Raw genomic sequence first — 11122 nt, forward strand, 5'->3', positions numbered from 1 at the left:
GGCTCCCTTGATCACTGGAGTTCAGTGCTTCCTAGGCTGGGAGAAATGCATTATGGCACCTATCAGGAGATAGGACATGCAGAAACATCTCTTTCAGCTGTCCCTTTGCCCACTTCCAAAATCTGGGGAGTTGAGGCTCAGGGCCTCAGACCTACCTAGTCTGAAGGTGCTACTCCAAAGGGTTGGGACCCAGCCGAGCCTGGAGCTCCTGGCAGGGTCCAGTAGCTCAGAGCAGACGACGACAAACTTGTTTTGGCAGAGACGGGCTGTCAGGGCCGGGTGTGGTGGGGCAAAGGTCCCCATGAGAGCCTAAGGATCCAGGGAGTGGCCATGGGCAGACACCAGCCTCAGTTCATTCCACAAGACCGCCCAGCCCTGCCTTGCTCTGTCCCTCTTTCCCGCTGCCGCCCTCTCTCCCCATCCAAGGTCCTCTTCTGATTGCTCACCTCATCCCAATGAACACTACCACCCTGGGGTCCCAGTTTCCCCCCATTTCCATCTAATCTTTCTCCTTTTTTTTGCTTCCACCTCAGATTACCTGCTGTTCCCTAGGGAAATCCCATGTTATTGTCTGGATTGGTCCCCTGTCATTACCACTTGAAGTGTTGTCTCAAGACCAGGCAAGGTTTAATTCCCCTGGCTTCCTGTCTCTCACTTTCTGGACAGTTTCTCCTCTCTTCTTCCTTTCTTGAAGGATTTACTCTGGATTGAACATGAAGTAGATGGGGATCCCTATTTATAGTGGGGATTTTTTAATGTTATGGTGTTAACTTGCAGCGAGATATGTATAGAAAATAGTCCCCAAATGGTCAGTCTTCGGAAGGACACTACCGCACCAAAGGATATTTTTGAGAGATACAGGTTGCCTTGCAGTCAGGCTGACCTGGACTAGAATCTCAGTTCTGTCACTTTCCCACCTGTGTGACCTTGGATACATTATTCTACCTATTTGAACCTCAGTTTGTTCAAACTGAGTGATAAAAAGAGGGCTAATAATATGACTCACGCTGGGCACTTAATAACCATTGGTGGGGCAGTGAGGTCACACTGATGTGCCTGATGCCCATATACTGCAGGCTTATTCAGAAGTAAGCTGGGGACATCTGTTTCTACAGTAAGAAGCAGAACCAGCTGGGCCCGAATATATACTCTCTGGATCAAAAATAGGAAAGGTGCAGAACCCGAGATCTGGAGAAAACCAGACCTATGTTCAAATCCCAGATCTACAGGGGTGACCTAGGGCAAGTTACTTAATCTCTCTGTTTCCTTATCTATAAAGGGAAGTTAATAATACTGATCTCAATCCAGTACTCAAGGGGTTGCCTTGAGTATTAAAAGAGAAAATGCAATGAACTAGCTCAGCCGGGTACCTAGCACTTAAGTGCTCAATAATTGTTAGTGACTATTATCATTATTATTACTGAAGGTATTAGAAGACAGAGCCAGAAGACTTCTGGGAGTTAGTACTGACAGGCAGGGTCCTGGGAGGCAAGTGGTCCTTTGTAAGACCCTTCTGTCCTGCTTCTGCTGGGCCAACACTCATTGGAGCACTGTGTCCACTCTTCTTTCCTGGGGAGTGGGAATCACATTTAAAGGGATCTGGAGAAGTTGTGTGTCTACTCCTGCCTCAGTCCCCGTGTGCATTAATTTTCTTTGGTGGCAGTGGCCTGGCAGAATGTGAAATGTTCAGCTTGCTCTGAGGATCCCTGAGCTGGTAGGCCAGTGGAAAGAGACTCTAGCTTCATTTTCCTTACCTGTAAATGCAGACTGATTATATTTCAGAATGTTATTGCAAGGATTCTATCCTATTAAATATGTGAACAGGCATTCTGTCAATATTGATTAAATCTGAGTATACTACTTACAAATTTGTAGCCCCTGTCTAGATTACAATCTGCTTATGGGAGGGTACTACAAGCCCCTCATCTGCTCATCCCCCACAGTGCTAAGCATAGTGCCTGGTACTCGGTAAGCAATTAGGAAATATTTGTTGTATTGAAGAGCCATTAAAGTGACTTAGGGAATGGAAAAGAGGATTCGAGAGGAAGGAGTAGGAATGGTTTATCAAGAACAGAAAGGACCGAAGAGTAACTTTAATAATGTTTCTTATACGGCAGACATTAACTATCTCTATTATCGCCCCTCCTCCTCCTCCCCAAAAAGAGAGACAGAAATTGTAAGGGAGAGGCTTTGAGATAAAACCCCAGGAAGAACTTCCCGAGTCTGTGCATGTTGGGGCAGAAAGAGCGGCAGAGCCAACTCCTTCCCTGGTATGTCCGGGTTTAGGGTGGGAGGGGCAGTCCGGCTTGGAGGCTGGGGGAAGGACGAGATGACCTTTCAAAATCTCTTCCAGTCTCCTGTTGGAATCGTCTGTGCGTCCCACCCCCGCTCACTCCCTCCCTCCCTCCGACAGCGCCCCCCGTCTCCAAACTGCCCGTACCCCGCCCCTGGCGGCCGCCTCTCGCGGCTCCCGGGGTCCCCAGCTCCCTGTCCCCGGAGCCAGAGCCCCGCTCCCGCTCCCGCGCGGCTCCCAGCCCCGCCGCGCCGCCCCCCGCATGCTAATGGCCGGGCCGCCTCCCGCCGCACACAATGCGGGCCAGGGCCGGGGGCGGGGGACCGGGGAGGGGGCGGGGGCCGGGCCGGGGGCGGGGGGGCCGGGGCCCGGCGCATCTCCCCCGGCCCCACGTAACGCTGACGCCCGCGCCGCCGGCCCGCCGCCCGCCGCCGCCGCCGCCGCCCGCTCCGCCGCCGCCCGCCCGGGGCTCGTGAGTAGCCGCTCCCCCCACTCCCGGCCCCCCCCCTCCGCCACCCGGCCCCCGCCCCCGGCCCCCTCCCCCCCACCCGGAGGGGGGGCCCGCTCCGCGCGCCCGGCTCGGAGCAGGTGCAGGGGGCGGGGGCGGGGGAGGGGCGCCGGCTCGGCCCCAAGCAAACTTCGCCCAGAGCTCCTGGGGGGGCGGGGTGGGGGCGGCGGCCTCGGGAGCCGAGAGAGCTGGGGGGCCTCGAGGGAGGGGGGGCCAGGTGGGGGAGCCGGGAAAGCGGACACCAAAGGGGAAAGGCCAGCGGGTGGGGGGGGCGCGGACGTCTTTGTAGGGGCCCGAAGGCAGGGCGCGAGGGGCCTGGGGGTGCAGGGCGGCCGAGCCGGGAGCCAGAGTGGATGAGCGCCCCCCGGCTCAGGTAGGGCTGATAGAAGAGGGGGAAGGGACCCAAACTCTCCCGGAGCGGGGGTGGGGGAGGGGAGAGGATGGGGGGTGCTTCCCTCTCTGCGTCCCAAACAAAGTGTCACAAAGAGCTCGGCCGGCGGCAGCGGCGGAGGCGGCTGCAACTCAGCTTTTGTTCTCCCGGCCGGGGTAGCTGAGCCCTGGCCTCCCAATCTCCCAACCCTGCCCCCCATCATCCTTCTAGCTTATCTTCCCCGGGAAGGGACTAGGGTGCTGCTGGAAGAATCTCTTGTGCAGGATCACAGGTCCTGCCCTACTTGCCAACCTACTTCTGGGAGGGAGATTTTCCCAGAGGCTCTCCTGCCCACCCCCCACCCCCTAATCTGAGGACTGAGGCTCATATGGGTACTAAGACTCTGACCTTTCTAGGGTCAGCTCCAGTTAAGGGGACTTAAGGCTGGTGCCGTGCCCCCTCCCCCAAATCAAGGTCCTCTAGAACTTTCAGAAGAGGGGTCAAGTTGGGACATGCCTGTGGAATAAGATCCACCATGGTGGCGTGGCAATAGGTCAGCAGGTGTACCTTCCTCTTGTCTCCTGCTGCACATTTGGAGTCAGTGACTGAGGTGCCGTGCCCCCACATCAGGACAGTGAGGATGGAGGCAAGGAGGCTTTACCAAGAACTCAGTGTAAAAGATGGGCATGCTGTGATGTGGGGTCAGTTTAGAGGAACTCCCTGAGCAGTGAGGTTCAGAGGGCCATGGAGAGGAGACCATAAAAGTGAGCTACTGGCATTTGCTTGTGATAAAACTGGTCTTGACTCTAGACCACCCGAGAAGCCCCCTTTCTTTCTTACCTCATCTTGTGCAGCGTTAATCATAATTGGTAGCCGACTTCGGAGGTGTGGGATTCTCAACAGAGGGAAGAACATCAAGTATTAGAAATGACCAGTGACAGAGGCTTAGCCACAGCTATACCTCAGAACTCCTGAATCCTTGCCCCTTACACTTTGACCCTAAAAACTTTTGAACCACAGGTTTGAGGGACAATCTTTGAGGTCCTTCAGGCAGCAGATGCTTCTGTGTACTTGTCCTTGTTTCTAAGTCTTCTCACCAACCCTTCCAGCCCTCCCTAACGCAGTAAGATTTGATGGTCCACATCCCCTTCCCCACCAGCTTTTCTAGCACATAAAAATAATTGGCCTGTTGCTTTGGAACGATTTCCGATCCCTATCCCTGGCTCTGTATCCCTATAGGACCCAAAGAAGGACCAGATAACCCCCGATTCCCGGTGGGAGTGGAAAGTAGGTCATTACTACTGTCTGGCCAAGTCTCGTGGATGGTGTTTAGGGCCTAACTCTAGAAAACTCTGTGATTATTGCCCACAGGCAATACATGCATGCTGTGGGGTCCGAGCCAGTTCATAGATCTTGGACCCTGCCGGTCGGTGCTCTCTCCTATTGAAAACAAAACAGAACACTCATGGGATCGGGTGCCTGGGGCCTCCTTTGGTGTGGAGATGATTCAGGAGGTCTTGACTGGACCTGGGAAGGTGTCTAAGTGGGTTTTGTTGATTTGAGGCTACCCTCTAGGGAAACTTTCCCTGCTTGGGAATTCAGCTTCAATTTAAGCCTCCTTGTATATCACTTTTTTCCATCCTGGAAAATGCTATGTGCAAAGGAGTTCTTTTGTTTTTGTTTTGTTTTGGCGGAGGAAGCTTTGCCCTGTTCCTACTCTACTAGCTTCATATGTGAGGTCAGCCTCCCGTGAGGTATTTTGCTTGCTGTCCTACAGGCAGTTTTAGGGGCCCTAGAATCTTCTCAGAATCAGAATATGTGCCCATAGGTTAGTCAGCTATGACCATGCAGTATTCCCAGCCTCCCCCCTCCTCCCCCACCATCTGCTTCCTCTGAATATACCAGATTGGCTGTACACCAGGATGTTCCGGGAATCCCCAGGAGAGCAACAGAATGTGATGGACCCAAATACGATGCCTCAGTAACTCATTCCAGGATGTACAAACTGTAACTGTCAGGACACTCCTTATAGCTAATTAAAATTCTTCTAGTTACATCTATTTTCTATTACATTTATCTATTTTCAGTGACATCTAAAAGGCCAAAATAATCCCTCTGGTACCACAGTTCTCCCCCTCCCCCCCCATGGTTCCCAGATAGGAATTTAAAAAAATCCTCCAGCTTTTCTCAGTGCTTTATCTGTGGTGCTAAAATGGCAAATGTGGCCCCTCTAGGACTTCTAGCTCTTTCTATGGTACCGAGGTGGCCAAAGTGGCTCCTCTGGTAGCCCACTGCACTCTCCATGGTACTGAAGGGATGACCATTTGTTTTTAACATCTCTCTGGGGTCCAGAAGAGTCCTGTGACTCAGAACCACAAATTTTCGAGCTGGAAGGGACCATCAATATAAATTAGTCCAACCTCCTTATTTTACAGATGAGTAAACTGGGAGGTTAAGTGATTTACTGAAGGTTGCTGGGCTATTAATAGACTGGGCCCACAATAGCCTTGCACTCCTCAGCCCTACTCTTTAATTCACCTTTCATGACACTACTCACGGAGTCTAGCTGGCCTCTTGGTCTCAGGAAAGGGGTTTGTTTGGAGGATCCAGAAGATGACAGTGGATGCCCTAATTTGGAGCTACAGAAATACAAATATTAAACGTGGTGGTGGAGGTTGTTTAGTGACCCTTGGATGAGGACACTTTGTCAATCAACCAACCTCCTGTTAATAAAACTCCCTTAACCCAGATTTCACATGTAACAGGTACCTGCCCCTTCATGGAGTCTTACCACATTCACATTCATTAAATGTCAAAAATTAAAGAAGCCTTGGACCTCCAGAGCCTTTTCTCTTCCCTGATAAGCAGGGCTGACTCCTGGCACAGTTCTATTCTGTTAAAGATCCTTAAGCAAAGTAATGCTTGAGTCCTTTTCTTTCTCAGTAACCCATTTCAGTTTCACAATGCCTATTGTAAGGAAGTTCTTTATATCTCAAATATTCTTTCTATCTCAGGCAAAAAAATAGGTTAGGCCCACATTCATCTAGTGTCGACCAGATACAATTCTATATGTAAGCTAGGCTGGCTGACTTTTCCTCGGGCTCCCCAGGCCTATTTTCATGAATGTTAATTCTGGGGTTGCTTCTAAGTCCTAATGCTAACCTCTGCAGCTTAGAATCAGGAGAGCCCCCCCACCCCATCTTCTTCTCAGTGTTCTTCTCCTTCCTCAGAACTGGAGCTCTGCACATCCCAGGCCCAGGGAATTTCAGCCTGGAGAATTTTAACCCTTTCCTGCTCAGAGCATGTGCTGAGCCCCTATCTGTGCAGATGGCCCAGCCCCGCCCCCCGTCCCTCACTCCAGCCTCTTGAGCTCAGAGCCAGTGTAATCCTCCTCTTGTGTGAGGGAGCCTCTCCCCTGCAGAGAGGAGGAAAGCCTGCCTCGGAACAGCCCTGGACAAAGGGGCTGAGATGCCCCATCAAACTGCAGGCTCCAAGGTTTGAAACACGGGGATGAATCCTATCTGGTATTTGCAGTTTTTAACCCCTTCCCCAGGCCAGGAGCGCCCCTTAACTTCCACTCCTCCCCCAACTCTCTCTTCATTCCCTCTCCCTCTGGCTCTCTCCCCCTTCATGCCCCTCCCCCTCTGTCTGTCTCCAGACTCTCTGCTGCTGGGAGGTGTTTCTCTCCCATGCATGAATGAGTCTCTGTAATGAATGGAAATGAATGGATCAGGAATCCAGGCGGAGGGAGGGAGAACGAGGGGGAAGAGACAGAAAGACAGGATAAGGGCAGAAGGAAGGACTGTGGAGTGTGGAAGGATGTTTGGCTGGCGGGTCAGTTAGGGGTCTGAGAGCAACTGGTCTCACTTGGATAACTGGGGAGCATGGCAGGCCCACCCTGTTTGCTCATTAAGCTGCACAGCCTAACTTAAATGAGAGAGGGGTGTACTGTGATGGTTTCTACCACCAGGGGGTGGTGGTGGTGGTGGTGATGATATTGGTGGTGGTGATGGTAGTGGTGGTTTTGGGCTAGGCATTTAAAATGAATAATTTGGGGGAAGGCATCTGGGCTATCAGGGAGCCTGTGGGGTGGGCAAATCAAGGAGTACAAATTTTGAAGACGGCAGCCCCCTCCTGTCTCAGGGAGGGCAAGGAAGGGTAATGAAGGGATAGGTTGCCGGAGTAGGGGCTGCTAAGAGTATGGGGTTGGGGGTGCCTCTTTCCATTGCTGAAAACCAGGGCTCATCTTTCCCTCAAAACCTGTCTCTCTTGCTTTAGCTCTTCAGCACCTGTTGCCTTCACTAGCAGCTTTTCCTCCTTCTCTTCCCTGCACTCCCCAGAACCAAAGAATGTGAAGGGGGTCCATGGAGGTGAGTGAAGAAGCCCTGGCCTGAACCAGCAAGTACTTACAATTATACTCCTTCCCCTCCCTACCTCTCTTAGAAGTTATGTCTATGGCCCCAACAGCTCAATTCCTATTCATATCCCACTGCCCCCAAGGTGAGTGGGAAGGGCACTTGGTGTTCCTGATCCAGGCCCCAACCCACCCTCCCTCGAGTTCTTCTGGCCTTCCACGCCCTTGCTTTCCCCCACAGCTGTCCCTTCGCCACCCCTTGCTCTACTCAGGTCTTTCTCCACAGGGCTCACGTCCCCGCGCCCCGGGCGGCCACTTAGCGCCCTCGCCGCCCGCCTTCGACGGCGAACTGGATCTGCAGCGCTACTCCAACGGGCCAGGCGTGAGCGCCGGGTCTCCAGGGATGGGAGCGGTTGGCTGGTCCGAGAGTCGTGCAGGCGAAAGGCGCTTCCCCTGCCCTGTATGCGGGAAGCGCTTCCGCTTCAACTCTATCCTGGCTTTGCATCTGCGGGCGCACCCAGGCGCCCAGGCCTTCCAGTGCCCGCACTGTGGCCACCGTGCAGCGCAGCGTGCCCTGCTACGCTCGCATCTGCGCACGCACCAGCCCGAGCGCCCGCGTAGCCCCGCCGCACGCCTGTTGCTGGAGTTGGAGGAGCGCGCGCTACTGCGCGAGGCCCGGCTGGGGAGAGCCCGAAGTTCAGGGGGCATGCAGTCCAGCCCTGCTACTGAGGGCCTGGCGCGGTCCCAGGCTCCTTCGTCGTCCGCCTTCCGTTGCCCCTTCTGCAAAGGCAAGTTTCGCACCGCGGCGGAGCGCGAACGCCACCTGCACATCCTGCACAGGCCCTGGAAGTGCGGCCTGTGCAGTTTTGGCTCCAGCCAGGAGGAGGAGCTGCTGCATCACAGCCTGACGGCCCACGGAGCTCCTGAGCGCCCCCTGGCGGCCAGCTCGGCTGCACCCCAGCCTCAGCCTCCACCCCAACCTGAACCCAGATCAGTCCCAGAGTCTGAGCCGGAGCCTGAACGTGAGGCAGCCCCCGCCCCCGCTCCTGCCGCTCCCGAGGAGCCCCCCGCGCCCCCGGAGTTCCGCTGTCAAGTGTGTGGCCAGAGCTTTACGCAGTCCTGGTTTCTGAAGGGCCACATGCGCAAGCACAAGGCCTCCTTCGATCATGCGTGTCCCGTGTGTGGCCGCTGCTTCAAGGAGCCCTGGTTCCTTAAGAACCACATGAAGGTGCACGCCAGCAAGCTGGGTCCGCTGCGTGCCCCGGGGCCTGGTTCCGGGGCCGCCCGGGCCCCCCAGCCTCCTGACCTGGGCCTGCTGGCCTATGAGCCGCTGGGCCCCGCGCTCCTCTTGGCCCCGGCGCCCACTCCCGCCGAGCGCCGTGAGCCTCCGAGCCTCCTGGGCTACCTGAGCCTGCGAGCTGGCGAGGCCCGGCCCAATGGTGAGGGCGCCGAGCCTGGGGCTGGCCGCAGCTTCGGAAGCTTCCGCCCACTGCCCTCTGCTCTCCCGGCCCGGGCTCGCCGGCATCGCGCCGAAGAGCCAGAGGAGGAAGAGGAGGTGGTGGAGGCGGAGGAGGAGACCTGGGCCCGCAGCAGGGCGTTGGGCCCTCTGGCTTCACTGCACCCGCGCCCAGGCGAGGGGCCAGGGCACTCTGCGCCTGCTGCGGGGACCCCAGCAAGGTCCACCGCCACGCAGGGTATGTAAGGGGTCTTTTCCCTCCAAGGTTTCCACATCCTGGGCCCATCTGATGCCACCACTGCCCTCCTGTCCCGTCCTCTTTAAAAAGGACCTATCTCTTAATTCTCGACTTTTTTTTTCCTACTCCTGGAGGCCACTTTTCAAGGGCACAGCACAACTCACAACAAATCCAACCCCTCAGGTTCCCTCAAACATACTGTTTCCTTCTGGGGCCCTGAGGGGAAGCAGTCCTAAGGGGTGGGTGCGCATGGCCCTGATAGGGTTAGTGCAAAGGGCCTTTCTGACTTCCCTTAACGTGTGTGTTGCAGAAGAGAATGGGCTGTTGGTTGGAGGGACCCGGCCTGAAGGGGGCCGGGGAGCCACAGGAAAGGATTGCCCCTTCTGTGGAAAATCTTTCCGCTCTGCGCATCACCTTAAAGTGCACCTGCGAGTGCACACAGGTGAGGGGGGCAGCCTCTGGGGTGGGGAGGGACCTGGAGGGCGGGAAGAGACATGAGAGAGCTACCGGAAACGCAGCCTTCAGATTGGCTAGTTGAGATGGTTGGGGGAATGCTGCTCTGTTAAATGAGACGGGGTGGGGGTGGCAGTGTGTTTTTCTGGTCCGGAGGCGCTTGTACAGAGAGCGAAATGCGGGTGGGGGCGGGCGGTGATCGTGCCTCTGTGACCCTGTCGCACCCCTTTCTCCAGGCGAGCGCCCCTACAAGTGTCCGCACTGCGACTACGCGGGCACCCAATCCGGCTCGCTCAAGTATCACCTGCAGCGCCACCACCGAGAGCAGAGGAGCGGGGCGGGCCCCGGACCACCCCCGGAGCCGCCGCCCCCTTCCCAGCGGGGTTCAGCACAGCAGGCACAGCAGTCGGGAGCCAAGCCGGCTCTGCAGCCTGCGACCTGGGTGGAGGGCGCGGCGAACCCCCGGCCTCCTTCGAGCGCGGCGCCAGGGTCCCGTCGGAAGCCCGCCAGTCCCGGGAGGACCCTGCGCAACGGGCGAGGCGGTGAGGCCGAACCCCTGGACCTGTCCCTGCGGGCGGGGCCGGGAGGCGAGGCTGGGCCGGGGGGTGCCCTCCACCGATGCCTCTTCTGCCCCTTCGCCACTGGAGCCCCGGAGCTCATGGCCTTGCACCTGCAAGTGCACCACAGCCGCAGGGCTCGGGGCCGCAGGCCGCCCCAGGCCGACGCGTCCCCGCCCTACGCCCCTGCACAATCGGGAGAGACCCCTCCCAGTCCTCCGCAGGAAGGGGAGGAGGGCCCCGGGCTGTCGAGATCGGGAGAGGCGGGGCTGGGGGGACAAGAACGGTAGGGAGCCCTCTTAGGGGCGGTTAGCTTAGTGAGCTCACCCCGCGGGAGCGGGGGAGCGCTAGAGGTAGTTGGGTAGAGCAGCCAGCAGGGGGCAGCGTGGGACCCATATCCCAGCCCCAGGCGGACCAGAGGTGGAGGGGGTGGAGGGCGTGGCGGGCGTAGGAGGGTGGGCGGGCGCTACCCACCCAGCCCAGGGGAGAGTCACAGTGCCTTAGAAGTGGCAGGGGTGAGGATCAAAGAACGGGGTCCCAGGGCTGGCAGAGGGTTGTGTCCCTGTTGAGGAGCCGCTCTGCCAGTGTTTGCTGGTCCATAGGCGTGAGAGTTTATTTTTGTACAATGGGTGGGGGTGGGGGGCACTGTACCCTTCTAGCCCCTTCAGGGGCCCTGTAGACGTCGCTATTTTTGGTACGATTCCTGTCATCCCTGTCGCAGAGTTGTGTCCCCAATAAACAGGTGTCTTGAGGCACAGGGCGCTGTGTCTGTCTGCCTATGTCCTGTCCTCCTTGGAGGTTTTGTCGGAAATACTTCTTCAGGCGCTTAGTGATCACCCAAAGAGCTTAATGAGGAACGAGAAATCTTGGGCTTTACCCCCAGACTTCGGCTT

General features: G+C 56.6%; 1 protein-coding gene across 1 annotated transcript; it reads left to right on the forward strand.

Annotated features, from left to right (window-relative positions):
- Positions 1-7506: 7506 nt before the first annotated feature.
- On the forward strand, positions 7507-10593 carry ZNF219 (zinc finger protein 219). Its single transcript, XM_028095162.2, has 4 exons — positions 7507-7541; positions 7812-9219; positions 9530-9661; positions 9909-10593. The coding sequence occupies exons 1-4, from the start codon at positions 7536-7538 to the stop codon at positions 10517-10519; spliced, it is 2157 nt and encodes a 718-aa protein (XP_027950963.1). The 5' UTR covers positions 7507-7535; the 3' UTR covers positions 10520-10593.
- The last annotated feature ends 529 nt before the right edge of the window (positions 10594-11122 follow it).

The sequence above is a fragment of the Eumetopias jubatus genome, unplaced genomic scaffold, assembly GCF_037043125.1.
Source record: "Eumetopias jubatus isolate StellerSeaLion01/CBP00866 unplaced genomic scaffold, mEumJub1_p1.0 scaffold_7, whole genome shotgun sequence".
Taxonomy (NCBI): domain Eukaryota; kingdom Metazoa; phylum Chordata; class Mammalia; order Carnivora; family Otariidae; genus Eumetopias; species Eumetopias jubatus.